We start from the raw sequence: 25,561 nt of genomic DNA on the forward strand, positions 1-25,561 counted from the left end.
ACAGGAATACAAATACCTTTATATTTCTAAATAACACTGGAAACTGGGAAGTAGGGTAGCAATTTCTTAAAACTTTTTTTAAAAGAGACTTACATGGAACTAAGTCTCTTTTAAAAAATGTGGAATGATCTAGCTGGGTTATTTTGTTAGTGAATCCTTCCATTTAAGTAAGTCTTTTTGAAAAGTCTCTGTCGCCCAGTCTGGAATGCAGTGGCACAATCTTGGCTCACTGCAACCTCTGCCTCCTGGGTTCAAGTGATCCTCCCAACTCAACCTCCCAAGTAGCTCATGTGCCACCATGCCTGGCTAATTTTTGCATTTTTTGTAGAGACAAGGTTTCACCATGTTGGTCAGGCTGGACTTGAACTCCTGAGCTCAAGTAGTCTGCCTGCCTTAGCCTCCCAAAGTGCTAGGAGTACAGGCGTGAGCCACCGTGCCTGACCCCTCTTAAAACTTTTGAAAGAAAATATGTGCAGTTGAAAAAAAAAAAAAAGGAATTGGGGGAGGGGGTCAGTAAAACAAAACAAAAAAAAAGAAAATATGTGCAGCTATATTTTGACACCAGTTCTTTGACACTACTGGGTATCCTACAGTTGGGTTCAATTTTGACCCTAACTACCCAGTGTTAGAGTCAACTCCACAAGTAAAGGACAAAGTCGATCACAAGACTGTCTACTTCAGACACCAGCCACAAGTTTTGGGTGTCCCTAAGCCACCAGGACTGCTGCCAAGCTGTCTATAAATTCCACCCCGTGTGAGTGTGCTGTATGTAGTACAATTCTGTTCTGACACTAACTACCCAGAGTTAGCACAGCCCCAACAGGTTAAGAGCAGAGTACTTCACAAGACTGCTCCCACCTCAGATGCCAGCCACTAATGTTGGGTGTCTCCAAGCCACTCAAACTTCTGCCCAGTAGGTTACAAATTCCAGGCTTCCCACAACCCCTTCACATTCAATAATTCATTAAAAGGACTCACAACTCACTGAAAGTGCTGTACTTAGGATTAACAGTTTTATTATAGGAATACAGATCAAGAATGGCCAAATGAAGAGACACATGGGGCAAGGTCTAAGGGAATGAGTAGGGATGGGGATGGGGGTGCAGAGATTACATGCTTTCTCCTACTGGAATCTAGGCATGTCACCCTTCCAGCACTTCAATGTATTCACAAACCAGAAAGCTGCACTGAGTTTTGACATCCATAATTTTTACCGGAATTTTATTCTGTAGGCATGATTAATTAAATAATTGGCCGCATGAGGATTAAACTCAATTTTCATCCGCCTATCCTTCCGGTAGGTCAGTCTGGCCCAAAGTTCTACCCCTCTTACATGTTGACAGCTATCCATCCTGATGCTGTCTGGTGGCTTGCCCTGAGTTGCCTCATTAGCATAACACACCCCCCATCACTCAAAAAATTCCAAAGGTATTTGAAGCTCTCTGCCAGGTACAAATGAACAAAGACCAGATGTATTTTTATTATACCATTCTAGCCTTTAGTCAAAGTGTTAAATTTGAGAGTGGAATAAAGACACTTTTAGATAGGCGAAGTCAAGAATAGGTTTTTCTCATGCACCCTTTTCTGGAACCTATTGAAGGATATACTCAAGTGAAATGAAAATGTAAAGCAAGAAAAATGAATTCTGAGGACTCAAGACCGAGGGCATGTAATACAAGAGAAAGAGATGAGCCCCAGAGTAAAGATGAAGGGCCATCCTGAGGTAAATGGTAAAGAAAGCAGTCAGTCTGTATTAGAACTATTGAGAGCATTCCAGGAGAGATTAAGTCCAAGAAGATGAAATCAGTAGAATACCTGCTGTTTCTGAATGTATTGAAAGGAAAGGAAATTTACACAGTAGGAGAGAAACTGAGGATAAGTCATGTACCCAGATAATCAAATAAACAGGACAATAAAGATAACCTTTAACTCCATGGACAAGAATTTGTAAAGGAAAATAATCATAGTATACCACCTGCCAGCTATAATTAGAATTTAATAGTCAAAGTAATGTAAATAGTAAAAATTTTATATAACAATTAAATGGAACTGAAAGCATTAAACTGAAAAATGCAGAACTAGCCATTGAAGCAGGTTATTTGGAGCTATGGGGGTAAGTATCCCCCCTTCCCCAAAAAGTCAGCTGAAAGAGATTACAAAGAAATAGTTCTTTTAAAAACCATTTTCATCTATGTCTGGCTTTTTTAATATCTGAGGAACTTTGGATTTAGTACATCGGAATTTGAAATATCTATTTGCCAAGTAGACAGTTTAGGTACAGTGTGATAGTCATAATCCTAAAAACAGTTTAACATGACTATCTTAAGCCAATATAAGTCAAATATTTGCAATTTAAAGAATGTGTTCATTTTTGCAGTGGACCCTTTTTTCCTGGCCCTTTGTAAGGACCAGAAAAAAAGCAGTATTTTTTTGTTCCTTTTCAGTTCTGTTGGTATTGATGTATTTAGCATTCTACTTGTTATGACCTTTTGGCTTTCTACTGTAGTTTTTATGTGTCTTTTTTCCTTAAGCAAATTTGTTATGGTCTATTTTTTAAATGATTTCTAAATAGTTAGTGTTTTGTTTTTAATTGAATAGCTTTAGTTACAATTAGTTCTTCCCCCTCCATCTTTCCTTCTAATTATTACTGTTTTGCTGCATCTAACAGGTTTTGATATTTCTAAATCAATAGTCACATTTTTTCTAGTTGATTGAATCTTTTATTTGTATAATATAAAATAGCCCTCTATTTTATTTTATTTAATGCTGTTAACCTTGAATTTCATTTTGTTTGTTATTAATGTTGCTACACTGGCTTTCTTTTTCTTAGCATTTACTCAATATATTATTTTCTCTGCCTTTACTTCCAAATTTTACCCACTAAGTGCCACTGTCTCACACTTAGATGAATATGTTAGCTCCTAACTAGTCTTTCCTGTGTTTCCTCCCTACTTAGACCATTTAAAATTTGTCTTAAAAATAAATAAATTTACATACAACTTTTTCCATTAATATATTAGTAGTATGTGGGCAGTCATGCTGTGGCCTCACTATAACTTATGAGTAGAAAAGGCAAGAATGCCATCTAAGAATTACAGAAAAAGCAGCAAAATCAGAATTTTTTTTTTACCGTATTCTTTTTGTCCTACTACTTTCCTCCTTGTTTTTGGTGCTTCAGCCATACCATGATTCTTTGATGTGCTAAAACAAGCCATGCTCCATCCTACCTTGGGTCCTCTGCATATGATCTGTTTTACCCAGAACACTCATCTTCTACCCCTGTCGTTTGCTTAGTTTACTCCCATTTATTCTTCAAGTCTTCACTCAGACAGCACTTCCTAAGAGAGCTCTTCCCCAAACCTCCAGACTATATCATATCCCTCTTATATATGCTTATAGCACTTTGTATCCTTCGTTCATAGCAGTTGTCAGTTTTACCTTTGTTATTTCTGTCATTATTTGACAGTGTCCCTGACTAAACTGTGAAGTCCAAGACAGCATAGAACAATGTGTAGTTTTGCTATCACTGTATTCCCCAGCATCTAATGCAAGTAACTAACATAGTAGATGGTCAGTAATTTTCTTTAAATATATTGACATCTTCACTTATGTTAGTGTCAAATCTTTGTAGTCTTAAATTCATTTTGTCTCTAGGTTGACGTCATATCTTTTCTTATGGATTTTGTTGAATTTTATAGCGTGATTTTCACATGGTACTATTTATTATTCTGTTTCTGAATTACTGAATGCTACCTCACTTTTGCCAGCACATAACTAATGCTAGTTTATTGATGGAAATGTATATAAGTTAATTTTTAAGTCACATTTTAAAAATTATCTAGGAAAGCTTGATTTTTAAAGAAATTCCATTAGGAATCATTTTGTAATTTAATTACCTACTGTTAGGTCAGATTTTTAATGTATAATTTTTATTTTAGGATATTGTTTTCCTAGAACAAGCATATAGGTATTTCTATAAAAGACAGTGAGAAATTCTTTTATTTCTTTTATTTTATGTTGGTATTTTTATAAAGTGACTGCTTTGTACTAGAGATAATCTGTCTTGAAATGACTGCTTTTACTGGATATAATCTGTCATTTTAATTTCCTGTTAACAGATGGTGGTTGCATTAGAAAAGGCTTTGTGTTTTATTCATATCAGAATCTAAGAGCCTATCATTTTATTTCACCTAACTTTTATTAGAAGATGTGTATGTGTGTGTGTGTGTGTGTGTGTGTAAATATACCTAAGTAGAAGATATTTGTACACTTAGATAATAGTTTAACTGTTTTATTTGCAGCTCCATTAAATGCCAGAATCATGTGACCTTACAGAAAAGATAGTTATTTGTTCTACTTGGGTTATATTCCTAATAGTAATGTGAGCACAGCTGGTAGAGGATAGCATTCCTGTGAGTCTCAGAAAATCCTTTGTCTTGTGCAGCTCTAATGCTCAAGGGACATACTTCACTTTCCTTTTACTGAGATAGTCGACCGCTAACCATACTGGAGGTTATGAAGTGTAACACACAGTTCCATGCCTTTATTAGTCTGTATAATTGATGCATTTAGCGCTTTAAAACAAAAAAGAAAAAAAGCTGGGGGTTTAAGAAAGCGCACATCATTTTTGTATGTAATGATATTAACTCCGTGTTAACAGAGGTCATCTCAGAACAAGCATGAAACTGGCTCACATGAAGCTGAGCGGCAGAATGAAGGTCAAGGAGTGGCAGAAATCAACATGGCAACTTCTGGTAATGGTCAGGTAAATAAATTATTTTACCGTATTTAAAAAAATTATTTAAATATTCAGAAAAGTGTGAAGTGGGATGGTTCTCAGAGTGATCTATAAATCTTACCTATTTTCTTAGTCCTGAATGAATATTTCCAGAAGCATTCAGTACCAGCGTGCTGTAATTTCTCATTATTATATCAACAATAATGCTGTAAAGATTTCTAGATCTATTTCTATAGCTATAGATTGTGTGTTTATGTTTTAGTCTGAAATGATTAATGTATTTTTTAAAAAAAATGACTCAAGTTGTATTTTGATTGTATATATGATGTGACCTAGTTATTTTTGCTTCCCTTGAATAGGTTTGCTCTTTCACTAAGATATTCAGTACAGAGACATTCTTATGGTTTTTTTCTTAATTATCATAAAGGCTTTGTTCTTTTCTGTTGTACTTAAAGATTACATAAATCTAGAAATCCAAATCTTACTGAAAAAGATAATTGGTAATTGTCTTTAAATAAACGACTTTTTAAAAACAGAATTTCACTAAGTTGTTCTTAAAGGTAATTTTTCTACTGTTGATACAGAAAATTTTCTTAGTCTTTCTAGGTTACTTTTGATAGTATTGTTTTTAAAAAGAATGTGCTTCTATTAGTTCATTAAAATGTAAAGCTTAAAATGTCTTATACTTAAGTATTTTAATTTATTTTACTGAGTTACACATACTTTATTCAGTTTTACTAGTTAGCATTATACTGGAAAATAAGTGGTGAATTAAGACAAAGGCAATTACATTTAAACAACACATTTGAGTTATTTCTCTGTCTTTTGTTTAGGGAATTAGTTGGAACGTTTATATATTCCTACAGATATGTAGAAGGAAGAAAAATTCAATCTCATATTACAGAAAAAAATATTTACTTAGGAATAGACCTACTCTTAGTACTTTGGTTCATCTTCCAATTATTATGTACTTTGGAAACCCTACCTGTCCAGTAAGCTGGCTATGATAATTGGATCCGTATTACACTTAACTACATTAAAATAAATTCTAAGTAGATTAGGTTTAATTTCAAGGTGAAAACTATTAAAAATGTAAAAAGATTAGAAGAAAATGTGGGTAGCATTTTTATAATCATGTTGTAGGTGGGACACCCATAAAGAAAGGATTAATAGATTTCACATTACAGCATGAGACTTCAGTATGTCAGAAAATCATAGCGAGATTCCAAAACAACCAACCAAGATCACGTTATTTGCAAACATTTATAATGTGTAAAAAGTTAAAATTAAAGATGCAAAAAATGGTATTTATAAACCAACTATTTAAAGACTGTCTTAAAATGGTTCCAAGCCATCATGGAAGTAAAAAAATAAAATAAAATTTAAAAAATAAAATTAAAATGGGCAAAGGACATAAACAGGAAATAAAAGAAGAAATTAAAATGACTCATAAACATATGGAAAGATGATCAACTTTACTAATAATGATATAGAAATACAAATTAAAACTAAAGTGAGATTTTGTATGGGGCCATTGGGTTGGCAAAGATCAATAACACTCAGTATTCGTAATGGTGCACAAACAGGCATTCTCATATATTGCTTTTAATTGTATGACATGAAACCTTTCTGGAGAGGAATTTTGTCAAATGCATCTAACATTACATATAATGTGCCTGTTGTAAAGCTCATCATTGCAACATCTAAGATTTTATGCTAATGAGATAATCAGTCAAGAGTGATCAGACATGTTTGAAGAGATTTGTTATAATATTAACAATAGCAAAAACTGAGGAATAACCTAAATGGACATTTGTCATAAATTGGTTAAATTACTAGTCAGCTGTAGATTAGTTGTTAAGTGGCTCTGGAGTCACCAAACCTAGGAAATCACACTCCCTTACTAACGACCTTAGTAACAAAAACTCTCTGAACTTGAGTGTTTCCTCATTAGTAAAATAAGATGATGGTAAAACCTCTACTTCATAGAACAGTTGGGAGAGTTAAATGCAAGATACATTTAACACTGTCCCTGGCATATAATCAGTGTTTAGTAAAAGGTAACAAATGCTTTTGGTAACAACTATTAATAATTGTCTTTAAATTAACAAATATGTATTATATGCCAGATACTGTGTTGGACTCCGGAATTGAGAATTGAAGACAGTCCCTGGCCTCATGGAACCTATATGGTACATCCATGCAAATATTAAAAATGATAAGTCACATCTCTATTTATGTAAACTTTTAGCCTTCAGCCTTGCCTTTTCGAGTATATCCTTCATTTTATAATCAGTTCTTTTTCTAAAACACAAATCTGATTATATAACTTATTTGTTTAAACCTTTCAGTGGCTACTCACTTCCCATATCCTAGAATCCAGATTCTTCACATTGCTTACTCTTCCAAGAGTATCTCACAATATTTGCCCCTATCTCTCACCACTCCCTCAATTTCAGCTTCTTTAGTTCCTTGAGTATGTCCAGGCCTTCCACAGGAGATTCTTTTTGTCTAGAACTCTCTTCTGCTTCAGTTCATTGTGTATGTTTTACTCATCCTTCCTCTCAGTTTAAATATCACTACTTCCTAGACATTTTCCTTCTCTCCACCTACCTGGAATAAATAAAGTACTCTTTGATATTCTGTATTCCTGCTCTCAGAGTGCTTAGCACAATTTACCTTTGGTTTAATTGTCTTCCTTCCTTTTTAAAGTCCTTTAAGCCACACCTGTTCCCCACTATATGCCAAACAACTAGTATGTACCCGGCAGAGAGTGAGCATTTATGTTGAATATTAATAAATATTATTGAGTTAGGTAATTATAACTTTTTTTTTTTTTGAGACATAGTCTCACTCTGTTGCCAGGCTGGAGTGCAGTGGTGCGATCTTGGCTCACTGCAACCTCTGCCTCCTGGGTTCAAGCGATTCTCCTACCTTAGCCTCCTGAGTAGCTGGGACTACAGACTTGTACCACCATGCCCTACTAATTTTCGCATTTTTATTTGATATGGGGTTTTACCATGTTAGCCAGGATGATCTCCGTCTCTTCACCTTGTGATCCGCCCATGTCAGCCTCCCAAAGTGCTGGGATTACAGGCGTGAGCCACTGCACCCTGCCAATTATCATCTTTTCAGTTTTAAAAAAGCAAATATGCTGGGCGTGGTGGCTCACACTTACACACTTACTTAGGGAGGCCAAGTGGGGAGGATTGCTTACGGGTAGAAGTTCAAGACCAGCCTGGGCAACATAGGGAAACCTCTTCTCTACAAAAAAAAAAAAAAATTAGCCAGGAGTGGTAGTCTCAGCTACTTGGGAGGCTGTGGTGAAAGGATCACTTGAGCCCAGGAGGTTAAGGCTGCAGTGGGCTGTGATCACACCGCTGCATTCCAACCTGGGTGACAGGGCAAAAAAAAAAAAATTTTTTTTAATTTTTTAGACAATTTTTTATTTGTCTAAAAAATAAAAATAAAATGTTAAGAGCAAGTATGTATGATCTCATTATGCATGTATATAAAATGTGTGTATATGCATAGAGAAATGTTCAGGAAAATGTTCTTTAAAATGTTAATGATAGTTATCTCTGAGTGTTGGGATTTTTGTGGTTTTTACTTATTTATTCTTTTGTGCATTGTTTTATTTTTTGTAATTAACATGTATTATTTTTATAATTTATAACAACTAAGAACTATTTTCATTTTGGGAAAATAGAAGAAAGCACTGTTCTGTTTTGTGGTAGTTTAGGTTAAGACTGCAAAGTCTTACTTCAGAGTCCTGCCATGACATACATCATGTTATTTATGTCAGTATAGGGATGGCAGAAGAGAAGACCTATTGAAAATAGTAAATCAGGGCCTAGTATTCATTCCTCCTTCAAGTGACGAACTCTAATAGTGCTATGGATTCAGATGTAAACATAACAAGTATGTTTGTTTAGCAGTAGCAATCATAGACTTGCCCACCAAATTGGTGTTTGTATGGCACTTATGCTGCTAATACTGTTTGGTGACTTTCAAGCACTGTTTTAAAACAATATTACAGCTATTCTGAGATCCTGATTGCTATCTGTGTCTGTGGAACCGTGATTTGTTATGCCAGTAATCCTTTCATCTATCTTAATAGGATCTATACACATGACCACCTCTTGGGGTTTATTAGTTTGCTTTGTTTTATTTGCTCCAAAGACAGAAGCCACCGACATTAATTGAAAATGAAGATCAGTCTCTTTGACTTTCTCAGGATCACAGTAGCATGCTCTGTCAAAGTTCCTGTGCTAGAGTGATTCTGTTCACCACCATGTGGGAATTTCTTCTACCCCTTTTCTCACCTGATTTCCTGCCCACAATCATTCTGTTTGTAAAATCTTTCATTGGCTTCCCTTGATTCTTAGAAAAATGGTAACCATTTATTGGGACCATATAACCTGGCCCCTACCTATCTTGTCAGCTTTGTGTCACATCTTGCTATCACCACTTCCACACTGGCCTTCTCTCAGTATCTCATATTTACTGGGCGTTCTCCTGTGCACATCTGTACCTGTTCCATGTAGTGCCCATTTTATCCCATTTTGCTCAATTAACACCAGTTCATGTGTGTCTGAGCATAAGCACCAGTTTCTCAGAGAGGCTCATATAGATGAAATCTCACTATCATAGGCTATCATAGCATGTTCCGCTCCTTTAAAGACTACTACATTTGCAGTTTTACATTGATTTGTGTGATGATTTGATTAATATTTGTGTTTCCCCCACTCGACTGTAAGCTCCAGAAAGGCAAGGATTCTATTTAGTTTTGTTCATTTTCATACCCCTACAATCCCTGATAAATAACAGATAACAATAAATATTTGGTGGTTGGAAGGCCGACTAACATCCCTGCTAATAAATAAATAAATAAATAAATAAATAAATAAATTTTTGAAAAAGGGGTTCCTTGATCTGTTTTTAATCTCTCATGGAAGTTAAATGGAAGGAAAAGCTTAGGAGTAAATTATACAGGCCAGATCCCTGCTTGCTTAGCATATAACTATGTGTATAATTTATTAGTTGGTTCTCAACTTTTCTTTTCCTTTCTTTTCTTTTTTTTTTTTTCTTCTTTTTTGAGACAGAGTCTCACTCTGTCACCCAGACTGGAATACAGTGGTGCAATCTCAGCTTATTGCAACCTCTGCCTCCCAGGCTGAAGCCATTCTTCCACCTCAGCCTCCTGGATAGTGGGGCCACAGGTGCACACCACTGCACCTGGCTAACTTTTTTATTTTTTGTAGAGGCAGGATCTCACTGTGTTGCCCAGCCTGGTTTTGAATTCCCAAGCTCAAGCAGTCCTCCAGCACTGGCCTCCCAAAGTGCGGGGATTGGCCGGGCACAGTGCTCACACATGTAATCCCAGCCCTTTGGGAGGCTGAGATCACTTGAGGTCAGGAGTTCAACCTCGCCAACATGGTGAAACCCCATCTCTACTAAAAGTACGAAAACTAGCTGGGCGTGGTGGCGTGTGCCTATAATCCCAGCTACTTGGGAGGCTGAGGCAGGAGAATCACTTGAACCTGGGAGGCAGAGGTTGCAGTGAGCTGAGATTGTGCCACTGCACTCCAGTCTGGGTGACAGAGCAAGAGTCTGTCTCAAGGAAAAAAAAAAAAAAAGAAAGGTAAAGTCAAAGTGCTGGGACTACAAGCATGCACCACCATGCCCGGTCCATAGAAAGTTTTGACTGAGTATCTTCTGTATATCAGAGTGTTTCTTTGGCAATTACAATTTGACAGTTTACTGTGGCAATTGTATGTTAGGGAGTTCTGGGTTTTTGTAACTTGAAGAATTTAAGAAATTAGTTTTTCCAGTATCCTTTATTCTTTTTATAAGTTACATTGCTACTTTTGATACAACCACATATATATAATGTTTTTTATATAAACAATATTTTATATACTATACTACAACTTGCTCTTGCCATTTAATAATACTTCTAAGATATCTTTTCATATCTGTATATGGTTTATACATATGGAAGTTTTTAATCCATTTTCTTCCGCTATTTTTTTCTTTTTTTCAAGCAACTCCAGCTTTTCTACTTGAAATTTAGAACCAGATCTCTGGTAATAGCCAGTATATAATAATAAAGTTCAATCAAAAGTTGGAAAGAGATGGAATGATAGAAAAACTCACTCTGCTGCTACTAGTTTTTAAAACTTTGTCTTATGGAAAATTTTAAACATATACAAAGACAATAATATGATTAATATCCACATGTACCCCATTCACCTTAAACTCCCATTTTATTTTTTAAGATTCTAGGCATCATCACCACTTCTTCCCTAACTATTTCACTGTGTATTTACAAAAGATAAAAGTGCTTATTAAAAATACGTAACTAGCCAGGCGTGGTGGCTCACGCCTATAATCCCAGCACTTTGGTAGGCCAAGGTTCACCTGAGGTCAGGAGTTCAAGACCAGCCTGGCCAACATGGCGAAACCCCATCTCTACTAAAAATACAAAAGTTAACCGAGTGTAGTGGCGCGTACCCTTAGCCCCAGCTACTCGGGAGGCTGAGGCAGGAGAATTGCTTGAATCTAGGAGATGGGGGTTGCAGTGAGCCAGGGTCATGTCACTGCACTCTGGCCTGGGACGTGAATGAAGCTGGAAACCATCATTCTCAGCAAACTAACACAAGAACAGAAAACCAAACACCACATGTTCTCACTCATAAGTGGGAATTGAACAATGAGAACACATGGACGCAGGGAGTGGAACATCACACACAGGGCCTGTCTGGGGGTGGAGGGCTAGGGGAGGGATAACATTAGGAGAAATACCTAATGTAAATGACGTAGTGATGGATGCAGCCAACCACCATGGCATGTGTATGCCTATGTAACAAACCTGCATGTTCTACACATGTACCCCAGAACTTGAAATATAATAATAAAATAAAAAATAAATGCTGCAGTGCCATTATTACATCTCCAAAGACTCTAATAGTAATTGCTTAATAGCCTTATGTATCCAGTCAGTATTCAAACTTGCAGTTGTTCCATAAATGTCTTTTTCATCGTTTATTTGCCTCAGGCTCCCTATAAGGTCCATGAATATGAATTCATTGGTATAACTCTGATTTCTCTACTAATCTGTAGGTTCCTTCTTTTTGTTTTCTTGCCATTTATTTATTGAAGAACTGAAGTGTTTTTTTTTTTTCTTTATGGTTTTCTGTGGGGTTTTTTTGTTTTTGTTTTTGTTTCTGTTTTTAGTCAGGACCTCACTGTGTCACCCAGGCTAGTGTGCAGTGGTACAATCACAGCTTACTGCAACCTTGAATTACTGGTCCTAAGCAATCCTCCCGAGTAGCTGGTACTATAGGCACTCACCACCATGCCCTAGGCTCCCTCTGTTCCCCAAGCTAGTATTAAACTCGAACTGGTCTCAAGTAGTCCTGCCTCAGCCTCTTGAGTTGCTGGGATTACAGGTGTGCCACATTTCTGCTTTGATGTCTCAGACCTAACATTTTTAAATTTAAATTTAACATTTTTTCAAAACTAGCCTCATTATTTTCTCTCACAAACTTCCTTCTCATCTAGTGCTATTACTAAATTGCATCACCACCCTTTTAGCTGCCTAACAGAAACACGGGAGTCATTCTTGACTTCTCCTTCCCCTTAACACTCTCAAATCCAACCCTTAAGCTTGACAGATTCTACTTGTTAAATAGTTGAAGATCCCTAAGAACAAAGAGAAATGGGGAGAGAAAGGATCCAGAGCACGTGTAAAGGGATTGACCTTAGATAGGAGGAGGGGAACTCCAACGTCACAGCAAAAGATGGAGCTTTATATGCAGGTAATTTGATGGGTCTGGTTAGCAAGAAGTTGAGGAAATTTTTTTTTTTTTTGAGACGGAGTCTAGCTCTGTCACCCAGGCTGGAAAGCAGTGGCACGATCTTGGCTCACTGCAACCTCTGCCTCCCGGATTTAAGCAGTTGAACTCCTGAATTCGTGATTCACCTGCCTCGGCCTCCCAAAGTGCTGGGATGACAGGTGTGAGCCACCATGCCTGGCAAAGTTGAAGAAATTTTATCTGTTGGCTTCTATTTTTCTGTAAAGTAGAAGGTAAAGTTACATGTAGTAAGAGAAGAGCCACAGTTTTATATAATGAGGCATATCAAAAATAGCCGAAGGAAAGCTAACAAGGGAAACAAAAAGATGGCAGTTATAGCACGGAGGGTCCAGGTGTACTGGTGACCATAAATGTATATGGACAGCATCCTAAAGACTTACATGAGTTTTTCACATGCTCAAATTTCTCAAATGCTGCCCAACACTTCATGTTAGGGTGTAGAGAAAACAGACAATTGGATTCATCTGTGTTTGCAGTGTTTCCAGACAAGTGGGATGAAATAACTTCAGGACAAAGCTGTTAAAAACTAGCAAGAGAGTTATGAAAGTGACAACCACAAGAAATCCAACCTGCAATACATAGAAATGGATGTGCTAGTCATTTCAAAGAAGCAATGTCTTACTTGAGGTCAGGAGTTTGAGACTAGCCTGACCAACATGGTGAAACCCTGTCTCTACTAAAAATACAAAAATTAGCCAGGCATGGTGGCACACGCCTGTACTCCCAGCTACTCAGGAGGCTGAGGCAGGAGAATCACTTGAATCTGGGAGCTGGAGTTTGCAGTCAGCTGAGATCATGCCACTGCACTCCAGCTTGGGCAACAGAGCAAGACTCCATTTTACAAAAAAAAAAAAAAAAAAAAAAAAGCAGCAGCAGCAATGTCTTAGAGAAAGTTGAAGGCCAGGATATAAAAGGAGAATGAAGTAAAAAGTTGAAGATATATGGGTATTTATAAAGCATTGAACGTGGATTCTACTGGCAGGTTGGATAGGAAGGAGGACCGTGGGAAATAGGGTCTCACACAGTTTGACACTGAGAGTCAGGAATGATATAGCGAGTGCTTCTATCTTTGGACGGTGAGCAAGACTGATTCAAGGGATGTGCAATCATGACTGACTTAGCAGATCTTGAGGTTGTGAGAAAGTTCATCACATTTAAGTTTCGTCAGAATTTAGTTATGAGTTGGGTGAGAAACAATTCTTAGGAAGTTAACTATACCATTTCTGGTGGATAGAGAGACTCTAGTCCCTCTGAAAGAAGTTGACTCAGGTCTAGCCTTAATAAAAGGCCCAAGAAAGACTCTCATGGACCAAAGTCTAGGCTCAGGGAGAATACAGGTATGTATACCTCTTGGTATCTCCTAATAATAAATACATCTAAATTTCTACTGAGACGGATTGAGGGAATGAGAAGTGTCTCAAAATTGAGATGCTATATAGGAGGATACTAAGACCAAAGCTTAGAAGAGATTTGGTGTCTACACTGAAGTGAATATCAGAAACATGTTTTATTGTGGAAACAGATTTTCCCTTGTTTCATAATTAAACCTCCCGTTTTCTTTTGTTTCAAGTAGTACATTAGTTACCTATTACTGCATAACAAATTGCCCCCAAAACTTAATGGCATTCGTAGACATTTATTTTTGCTTCTGTGGATCAGAAATCCTGTTGCATCTGAGCTGCCTGTCTCTGGTTCAGGGTCTCCCACAAGACTTGAAGGTGTTGACTGGGGCTGCAGTCATCTCAGGGCATAGCCAGGGTAGGATCTGCTTCTAAGCTCACTTCTGGCTATTGAAGGCCTCAGACCCTCATTGGCTGTCAGCCAGAGAGACATCAGTTCTTTACATGGGCCTCACCACAGGGCAGTTCACAGCATGGTAACTGGCTTCCCTTAGAGGGAAGAAGAGCGGGTCCCTAAGATGGAAGTCACAGTCTTTGTAACCTTATCTTGGGAGTGCTTCTCATCACCTCTAGCGTTTTATTCACTAGAAGCAAGTCACTAAATCTAGCCAGGACTAAAGGGGAAGGAATTACAAAAGGGCATGAATACCAGGAGGTAAAGATCTATCTTAGAGGCTTCCTACAAACAGTAAAAATATATAGATATCTTCAAAGATTGTGTGTTTGCTTCAGAACAAAGACTCGTTTCCCTTCTACTACAGACTAAGAAAAAAGATCCCTTGTCTGAATTTACTGAAAAAATAAGCCCCAACTATCCTTGTTAGCCTGAGTCTCGGTCCCTCAGATCTATCCTCTATTTGTTACAACCAGAGAGAGCTCCTTATTTATCTTCAGATTTATTTGTAGTTCTCCCTCCCCTTCCTCTCCACACACACACACACACACACACAAACACAAACATACCATGTTCTTTCTGATCCTTGCTTAATGCCTCTGCCTCTGCCTGGGCTGCCCTGTGGCTAATCCCCCTCATTCTTTTTATTAACTAAATTCCTCCTCATAATTCATGTTCAAATTCAGATGCCACTTTTTCAGGAAGCCTTCCCTGTACTGCCGAGACTAAATTGTGTGTCTTCCTGTGTGTTCATACAGTCTCTGTCAAAGCACTTACCCACATATATTTTCATGTTCAGCTCCTCGTCTAGATTCTGTGTGTAGTGTGGGTGACAGTGTCTTATTCAGTTATATCCTTGGTGACTAAGATACTATCTGGAAAGTAGCAGGGGCTCAGGCAATATTTGTTGCTTGGTTGCATGTGGATTTAAAGACCATTCCAGAAGCAGTCAGTAGCTGGTGGCAGTGGAAAAAGATGTAAGATGAGTCTTGCTGCCTCTTTTCCCTTCCCTAAGGAGGAGTTCTAATTAGCTGTGTCCTAGAAGTGTCCCTGAAGGACTAATCAGACATAAAGAGTCCAGACCCACAAAGGAAGTAGCCACTGGAAAGGGGAGGCACTCTGGACTCTAAACTGGTATTCTCAGTCCAACCCCAGACTTCCCTGTGCGAGTATGAGTAAGTAGATTTTCTTGCTTTTATATGGGGACACATTTTTAAAAACCTCTCAAGTTTGGATTTTTTTAAGATCACTTTTGTTGAAGAAAGATTAGCATGCAATAAAATGCACCCATTTTAAGTGTACAGTTGAATGAGTTTTGATAAATGTAGTTTTCGCTATAAAAATGCTCATCTGAAATAGCTATTTATTGTGAATGATGATCTAAAATAGTTTTGCGCACTAGTTAGGAAAACCTAACCTTGGCTTATAACGTGACTTACACAGAAGTTCTAAGCAGCTCTCATAAAAATTAACTTTGGAGTATTACCTATTTTAAGGACTTTATAACAAATTTATAACAAATTTGAACAAGGAATTTATAATGAATTCAGAAATCTCTGGTTGAGCACTTAATTATTACTTATTAGAATCCTGATGAATCACTTAGAAATGCATTGTTAACAGTTTTCTGTGTTATCTACCAAAGTGGAAGTTAACTGGCAAACAGTAAGGCTGCTAGCTAACAGGGAGAAAACGTTCCTAACACGTCACCATAGCTAGGTTCATTGGCTCACGCTTACAGTCCCAGCTACTCTGGAGTCTGACATGAGAGGATCACTTGAGCCCAAGAGTTCAAAGCCAGCCTGAGCAACATAGTGAAATCTCGTCTCTTAAAAAAAAAAATCACCAAAAATGAAATTTATGCACAAAAGGAAATTATAAGGTGTGTTGGTTCCAAAATTCTACCCCTTGTCCTCTCTGGAGTGGGAGGTGCCATCTCACAGTCCTCAAAACCTATTACTTCCATTGTGGTTTTCTCTTTCCCTTCTCCAGTTAGCCAAAGCATCCATACCTAAAAGACAATTAGAATGATGTCCTGCATCTTGACATTCTTATGAATTTTACTGATAGCTCCTCATTTATTCATAATTCAACAAATATCAAATATTTTGTGGATACCTACTAAACCTAAGACCATCCTTGGTACTAAGAATGCAGCAGTGAACAGAATAAAGTTTCTGTCCTCAGATAACTTACATTTTAGCTTTTCATTTTCCAAGGTTGAGAACTGCAAAACAGTGCCTGCAAATATTGCTGATACTTCTTATAGTCATTTTCTTAATTATTAATGAATGGATTTAGGTATGGCTTATATTTTGATAGGTCTCAGATATTTATCTCAGATCTTTTTTTTTTTTTTTTTTTTTTTTTTATGAGATAGAGTTTTGCTCTTGTTGCCCAGGCTGGAGTGCAATGGCGTGATCTTGGCTCACCACAATCTCTGCCTCCTGGGTTCAAGCAATTCTCCTGCCTCAGCCTCCCAAGTAGATGGGATTACAGACATGCACCACCACACCCAGCTAATTTTGTATTTTTAGTAAAGATGGGGTTTCTCCATGTTGGTCAGCCTAGTCTCGAACTCCCGACCTCAGGTGATCTGCCCACCTTGGCCTCCCAAAGTTCTGGAATTACAGGCATGAGCTACCTCACCCGGCCAATTCCCAGCCTCTCTACTCACCAATCAAGTTATTCAAACCAATTAATTTGACCCCCTAAGTATCCTTCAGGGGCATCCCCACTTCTCTATTCTCACTGCCTTAGTTTGTGCCCTCAGAACCACTCAACTACTGAAAATACCCTCTCCCTCATTTCCTACCTGTGATTTCTCCATCTGTTTTTTGAGACATAATTTTGATTGTACCATTCTGCCTGAAGTCCAGTAACTCCACAGCGTCCACAGCTTGACAGCAACATCTTTGAAATTACACGAGGTACTTAATAATTTAACCCAACCTTTCTCTCCCACCACACACCTTGCATTCTATCTACATTACGTTGGAACACTCCATGCTCTCTGTATTGGCACCTTTGCACAGTCTCCTCCATCAGTCTCCTGTCACAGAATGCCTGCCTTAAATGTTACTGATTGTATACAGCCTCTAATAGTCCCTAAGCAGTAATTTCTTTCTTCCTGTTTTCTCTTAGTATTTTGTTCATTCTTCTACTGTGGTATTTATATCATATTGCACTGCAGTCATTTATGGTTTTTATTTGTTTGTTTGTTTGTTTGTTTTTGTTTTTTTTTTGGGACGGAGTTTCACATTTGCCTGGGCTGAAGTGCAATAGCTCGATCTTGGCTCACTGCAACCTCCACCTCCTAGGTTCAAGCAATTCTTCTGCCTCAGCCTCTTGAGCACCTGGGATTACAGGCCCGGCTGCAGTCATTTATGTTTTGATGTCTTTCTCCAGTAAAAGTTTCAAACAGCCCTTTCTAAACTGTGAGATCTTGGAGAACTTGCACCGTAGCTAAATTCATACTTAGTTTTCTGGCAATTTGGAGCATTTCGTAATTTGAACATTCCTTCATTGCTTCCCATCAGTCAACTTATATTTATCTGAATGTCATTTTCTTTCTTTTTATCTATGAAAAATTACTACCCTAGAATTTCTTCAGTCTTTGGTTAGGTCCATACTGGAGTTTAATGCTCATATGCAAGAAATCCTCTTTTCTTTAGTTTTTCTCTAAAATATACTTAGTAAGTTTATAGGTAAAAAATATTTTGAACAGTTAAAATGGTCATACTTTTTCTGATGTATTTGTTTATCCTAAAGACATTTCATTTGGTGTACCGTAACGTGAAGTTATCTGTATTTACCTATAGTCTAAATTACACTATCTATAATTTGCTTAATTTTTAGGGTTCAACTACACGAATGGACCACGAAACAGCCAGTGTTTTGAGTTCTAGTAGCACACACTCTGCACCTCGAAGGCTGACAAGTCATCTGGGAACCAAGGTAACAGAAGATTACAAACCCTGGTCACTAATGCTATGAATACTTTGCCAAGATGTTCTTGGCCAGGCGTGGTGGTTCACACCTGTAATCCCAGCACTTTGGGAGGCCAAGACAGGTGGATCACTTGAGGCCGGGAGTTCTAGACCAGCCTGACCAACATGGTGAAACCCCATCTCTACTGAAAATACAAAATTAGCTGGGCGCGGTGGCACATGGCTGTAATTCCAGCTACTCAAGAGGCTGAGGCAGGAGAATCGTTTGAACTCTGGAGGCAGAGGTTGCGGTGAGCTGAGATCACACCATTGCATTCAGGTCTGGGCAACAAGAGTGAAACTCCATTTCAAAAACAAAGAAAAGGAAAATAGTTACTTTATTATTATTTTAAAGTCAGAGATTTTATTTATTATTATTATTATTACTTTTTGAAGTGGAGTCTTGTTCTTGCACAGGCTGGAATGCAGTGATGCGATCTTGGCTCACTGCAACCTCCACCTCCCCGGTTCAAGCGATTCTCCTGCCTCAGCCTCCTGAGTAGCTAGGTTTACAGGCACATGCCACCGCACCCAGCTAATTTTTGTATTTTTAGTAGAGGTGGGGTTTCACCATGTTGGCCAGGCTAGTCTCGAACTCCTGACCTCAGGTGATCCACCTGCCTTGGCCTCCCAAAGTGCTGGGATTACAGGTGTGAGCAACTGCACCTGACCCATCAGAGATTTTAATATTAACAAAGATGAAATTCTAATATTACTAAACAACATATTTCCAGTTAATGCTAAATAATTCCGTTAATTGTTTTCACAACATACTCTATATACTCTTTCTTTACTGTAAATAATATAATAGCTCTGGGGAAACGTATTACTGAAATAACTAATGTTGATTTTAGTAATGAATTTTAAAATAATCAATGATACTCTTACTATGAGGCTTAATCCTTTTTATAATTCACAGTAGTTACTTCTTGGGACCTCTTATATGCCAATAACTGTGCCAAGAGTTATATGTACATTATCTCTGGTCACCTCAAAAATCCTGTGAAGTGTTAATATTCCTCTAAATGCGAAAACTGAAGCAAAAAAAATTTTAGGCATGTAAATTGAATTCCAGATCTAACCTCAACATTAGTTTTTACTATAAAGAAAATCTCGAATCTTTAAGAGCACTGTTATATGAAAACTGGCAATTAGAATTCTGTTTCCTTTTGAAGTGATTTATGCTTGATAACATTAAGACCCTACTATGTATTTTGATTGCCAGCTACTATCCTATACATGTATTAATTTATTTCATCTTAATGGAGAAAATCTTGTTAGGTAGGTAAATTTCTCCATTTTGCAGCTTAGAAAACTGAGACTCAGAGAAATCAAATAGCTTAACTATAATAGCACCACACAGCTTGCTCCTAAGAGGTAAAGCCAAAATTTGAACCTTGCTCTGATGAAAACCCATTTGTCCATAGTCCTATACTGCTTTCCAAAAACTTTCATATCTTAAAGTATGTGTGTCTTTACATATTTAAGGCAGCACTTCTAAACCTCAGCACTATTGGCCAGATAATTCTTTGTTGCATTGTAGAATGTATAGTAGCATCCCTGGTCTCTACTTACTAGATTCCCTTAAAATACCCACCCTGCAGTTGTGACAACCAAAAATGTCTCTAAGATATTGTCAAGATATTGTCAAATGTGTCCTGTTGGGGGCAAAATTGCCCCCAATTGAGAACCACTGAATTACAGAGATGATGCATTCTTTATGTACTAGTCTCTACTTTTATATAATATCCTCTATCTTTGAAATGAGTGGATCGTGATCCAGGATAACTGGGCTCCTGTTTCTAATCTGCTCTAAGTAAATACTTAGAATTTATTGTCAGAGAGTAATTAGAACCGTTGCTTTTTAAAAAATTGACTACAAATCTTGGCTCTCACTCTCAATATGATCATGGCATTTTCCTTTTTATGACAAAATATTTTAAAATTTTTAATCATATAGTTTTAACAGTATTATCTGACAAGAATTAGTGATGGCTGAGAATTAGTAATTATAATTGTTTTCTATTTATTGCTTATAGGTATAGATTAAAAGAAGTAAGATAAAATTTTAAACTATGTAAAGAATTTAGATAAACTGCATTCTGTGTGTGTGTGAAATCAGTTAGTTTTCACTGATTATGGTCAATGTGATTAGCACCAACTGATCTAGGCAAACAGCACTAACAGTTTGTTAGTGAGTATGCAAGAACCTACTTTTTCTTTTAATACTGTATATTACCACTCGTATCATTTACTTACATAAACAAATTGGTGATGATACGTAGATTTTGAAATAATACTGGTTTCTTCATCCTGGAAAGGTTTTTTGTTTTTTTTTTTTTTGTGAGGGGTGGCAGGGATTATTGATTTTTTTTCTTTCTTTCTTTCTTTTTTTTTTTTGAGTTAGAGTAAATATCCCATTCATCACTTAATTGGTTTTGGCTTTTGGATATTAAAGTCATAATTTTGTTTCTAAACTCATTTGGCCCACAGGTGGAAATGGTGTATTCATTGTTGTCAATGCTTGGTACTCATGATAAGGATGATATGTCGCGAACTTTGCTAGCTATGTCTAGCTCCCAAGACAGCTGTATATCCATGCGACAGTCTGGATGTCTTCCTCTCCTCATCCAGCTTTTACATGGCAATGACAAAGACTCTGTATTGTTGGGAAATTCCCGGGGCAGTAAAGAGGCTCGGGCCAGGGCCAGTGCAGCTCTCCACAACATCATTCACTCACAGCCTGATGACAAGAGAGGCAGGCGTGAAATCCGAGTCCTTCATCTTTTGGAACAGATACGCGCTTACTGTGAAACCTGTTGGGAGTGGCAGGAAGCCCATGAACAAGGCATGGACCAGGACAAAAATCCAAGTATGTTCTCTATAGTGTACATCATAGCGCATGTTTGAAAGCAAATGTGAAATTTTTAAATAGAAAATATTTTTAGTTAGTATGTTGTCTGTGTGACTAAGAGAAGGAAATTCATGTCAGCCATTTATGCTACTGCCATATTTAAAAGCTTAAGTCTGTATTTCCCTAGAAAAATTTAGCCAAGGAAAATGTTATGTACACTACTATAAGAACAGCAAGTCAAGAGAAATTTATACAGTCATAGCATGTAGGGCCTTAGTAGAGCTAGAAAGAATCTGAGCAATTATGTTGCCATCTTTCACTTCATAGCTGAAGCTCATTTCATAAATTAAAGCGACTTTACATAAGTTCCTTCAGGTATTAGTGTCCAAACCATAATCTTTTACATTTGTATATCATCATATTCAGGGGACACAGAGCAGCATTACGTCTGTTATGTTAATTTGCTCCTCACAATAACCTAGTGAAATAAGAAGGGAAGGTATTATCTCCATTTTACAGATGAAGAAACTGGGGCTTACAAGAGCTAAAGGACTTAACCATGGCCTCACACCTAGTAAGTGGTAGAACCAGGAACAGAACCCATACCTCCTGACTCTCAGCTCAATGCTCTTCCTAGTGTACCATCCAGCTGTAGACAATGGGCCCCACTTGCTGGGAGTGATAATCCACCCAGCTCTTCACTCAGGAAGGGACTCATAGAAACTGGCCCCACTCCTCAGGAGCAGCATGGAAGTTAGGACCTGTGAGAATGTAACTTATTTCATTCCTGTAGCCAGGAACAAAAAGCAGTAAGTATGTAAGGTAAGACCTTCCTTTCACCTGGTAAAAACTGACACACACACACACACACACACACACACACACACACGTACGTGCATGACAAGTAGATGATTCTACTGTATCAGCCTTTTGATGTGAGGAGTAGAAGAGGAGATGATACAGACATGACTTATGAAGCTGTAGCAGATTTTTGTTAAGCTTAAGTATGAAGGTGAATTTATTTGAAATCTAAAAATGTTCAAGAATAAGAAAGGCCAGGTGTGGTGTTCATGCCTGTAATCCCAGCACTTTGGGAGGCTGAGACAGGAGGATTGCTTGAGCCCAGGAGTTCAGGACCAGTTGGATAGCATAATGAGACCCTCTCTATTTCTAAAAATTTAAAAAGAAGAAGAAAAAAGCAGGGATTGCCTTTTATATCTATTTGTCCTGGGGTGAGGAGAACTATTAAGATTTTACTGGGAGAACATTGCCTTTCTGGATAGTTTTCTTTGGCTGTCCACAATTAAGTAATGACCCACGTTTTTGTACGCTTGATATTTGTTCTCAAAAAATTAAATAGAATAAAATAATATTTCTTTTGAGAAGTTTTTTTAAAAAGTTATTTTATATCAAATGAGTTTTGAAACCTTGTGCATGGTATTGAATGTGGAGATACATTTTCTTGGACACCCTTTTTAAAAATTTCTGTTTATTGTGTAGTATATCTATCTAACTTTTTGTATTAGAGACCACATTTGTAACAGCCATGTGCTTTTTGTTTGTTTGTTTGTTTGTTTGTTTGTATTGAGACACAGTCTCATAGCGCCCAGGCTGTAATGCAGTGGTGTGATCACGGCTCACTCCTGAGGGTAGCTGGGACTACAAGCCTGCACCACCACAACTCACTAATTTTTTTTTTTTTTTTTTTTAAAGAGAGATGAGATTTTGCCATGCTTCCCAGGCTGGTCTGGAACTCCTACTGCCCACCTCAGCCTCCCAAAGTGCTGGGCTTAGAGGTGTGAGCCACTGCACCCAGCACCATGTGCTTTTAACTCACACTCATGGCAGTAGTTTAAATAGAATTATAAACTGGGCTAAGCACAGTGGTTTGTGCCTATATTTCTAGCACTTTGGGAGGCCCGGGCAGAAGCAGCACTTGAGGCCAAGAGTTTGAGACTACCCTGGGCACCTTAACAAGACCCTATCTCTACAAAAATTTTAAAAATTAGCTAGTGGTTGTGGGGTATGCCTGTAGTCCTAGCTGCTCTGGAGCCTGAGGCAGGAGGGGCACTTGAGCCCAGGAATACAAAGCTGCAGTGGAAGCTATGATCACTGCACTCAAGCCTGGGCCTGTGCAACAGAGCAAGACCCCATTTTAAAAAAAAAAAAAAAAGGGAAAGAAAAGAAAGACATTATAAGCAAAATTAAGCCATTTTTTTACCAAAATGTTTTTATTCTTTTGTATACCGAACATAATTTTAAATTATCAGCTACATGAATAATATCATAAACCTACAAGACTTATTCTAAGAGACTTAGTCAAGGGCAGATGAGTGGTAAACATTTTTATGGAAACAAAGCCCTTTTTTCCTATTTTTTGTTCCACATTTGTCATATTTATTTGTCCTTTCAGCAAATATTTGTTGATCCACTAAAATTCTGTGGATTAGGGGTATATTAGTGATCCCTGCCTATTTTTAAAATACAGTAAACATCATTGCTTTTCAAATAACAAAACATTATGGTTTATGTTGATTTTATTTTTCAGTGCCAGCTCCTGTTGAACATCAGATCTGTCCTGCTGTGTGTGTTCTAATGAAACTTTCATTTGATGAAGAGCATAGACATGCAATGAATGAACTGGGTAAGACAAAAATGTTTTTTAATGCCATAGACAATTGCTGGTGGATTTTTAAATCATGGTAGAAATTCAGTATAGTAAATGAAGATTTTTAATCATTGATGAATTAGGATATAAGACCACCAACTTCTGTTATCAGCTGCTTCCTCTGTGTAGCAAAAAATTGTACCCTGGTTTCCAGGGGAGAAAGGATCCTGAATCACAGAAACTGCTACCCTGTCATAAACTAACTTTTTCAAAATTGAAGCCAAAGATTGAGAAAAGTAACAAAATGGGTCACCCTTTGTCCCGTTTGCCAAAAGTAGACTGTGTGTGCCAGCTGATGAGAAGGGTAATTTGAACTATTTTAAAATGTGGAGCTACTGTATTATGATTGAACTTAGTCATTTTTGATGAGCATCAGAAGGAATTATTATTAAGATTTTCATTTATTTTCATGGTTATCAGCACTTTACGGGACTTTCTTCATAAACAGCCTGGTATCTTTGAAATTGGTTAATAAAGAAAAGCATTATGCTTTAAGTCAGAAACATTTCATTAATTTTGGAATGATTACTCCTTTAGGTATGTATTATCACACACTTAACCTTATATAATCAACAGTGTACTCATTTTTTATGTAACGATTTTTCTTTGATTTCTAGGTTCTTTATGTACATGTGGTATTTATAAATTACATCATGCTGAACCATCTCATGTGAATTGGATCCCTCTAGTCATGCCACAAGCAAGAACCATGCACTTAGTTCCCATTTTAGTGTAACTGTGCCCTTGCTTTTTGTGCTGTTTATGTTACATTATGTTCCAGCCCCCACTTTGTATTCATACCCTCTCATCATTTCATTTGTCATTTATCTTAAAAGTGATAAAGTCATAAGACTCTTACACAGAGAACCTGAACAGCCAAAAATGAGTATTGTCTCCTTCAGAGTCATCACTTTGGGAGGCTCTGTACCTTAAGATTTCAGGCCTGCCCTCCTCCGGCCATGCTTTCCTTCCTAGTGGCCTAGCAATTGGCCTACCTGATTCTCTTTTCTCCCCCTGGTCTCTTGTGGAATCTCAGTTAATCTTATGAATTCTCCCCTCCTAAGTGCAATCTCAGCATTTATGAACATTTTAAATGTTTTAAAATGTTAATCATAACAGGAAGGGGATAAAAATAATGAGTAAATAGGAAAACATTTAATTTTAAGATACCATAAAAGTTATTCTATAAATGTTCCTGTGTTCCAATGGACTGTAGACTAGGACTAAGACATTAATCATCTGGATTTCAAAATAAAACCTAGACTCAGTATTTGTTCCTCTTCCTTCTTCAGGTAGGAAGGCTACCCGGGGCATTTCATCACAGGAGCTAGGGCAGGGGCTTTCAGGTGAGGAGCAGGATGGGGCCTCTGGGGGTGTGACTGCTGGGGATATAGCCACAGGGGATTACCTTCTTCTCACTCCTCACCTCCAGATTTGCACGGGGCAAAAGGAGGATTAGGGTTTGTGGATTGCAAGAGAAATAGTACAAGACTGCACAAGGTTTTGGCAGTAAGTGATAAGGAGGAAAGAAATCCCAAGTAGATGAAGGAGAAGTCCTTAGCTCTGTCAGCTGGGGTGGTTATTTGTACATACATGAAGATTTACAACTATAGGTCATTTAACTTTGCACTTATTAGT

The 25,561-nt window shown here is 37.5% G+C and overlaps 1 protein-coding gene across 14 annotated transcripts in view; it reads left to right on the forward strand.

The window, feature by feature from the left end:
- APC (APC regulator of WNT signaling pathway) overlaps positions 1-25,561 on the forward strand; it is a 147,348-nt gene that overhangs the window by 98,257 nt on the left and 23,530 nt on the right. For 6 of the 14 annotated variants that reach the window (XM_012470101.3, XM_012470105.3, XM_012470103.3 and 3 more), the window contains 5 exons: positions 4,661-4,765; positions 18,271-18,369; positions 20,895-21,273; positions 23,804-23,899; positions 25,216-25,269. In XM_012470101.3, the coding sequence (XP_012325524.2) occupies positions 4,661-4,765; positions 18,271-18,369; positions 20,895-21,273; positions 23,804-23,899; positions 25,216-25,269 (733 nt within the window). The remainder of the gene's footprint in view (positions 1-4,660; positions 4,766-18,270; positions 18,370-20,894; positions 21,274-23,803; positions 23,900-25,215; positions 25,270-25,561) is intronic. The other 8 variants (XM_012470106.2, XM_064376215.1, XM_012470107.2 and 5 more) reach the window with 3 other exon arrangements.

Source organism: Aotus nancymaae, unplaced genomic scaffold (assembly GCF_030222135.1).
Source record: "Aotus nancymaae isolate 86718 unplaced genomic scaffold, 86718_ANA_hifiasm-v0.15.2.pri h1tg000014l, whole genome shotgun sequence".
Taxonomy (NCBI): domain Eukaryota; kingdom Metazoa; phylum Chordata; class Mammalia; order Primates; family Aotidae; genus Aotus; species Aotus nancymaae.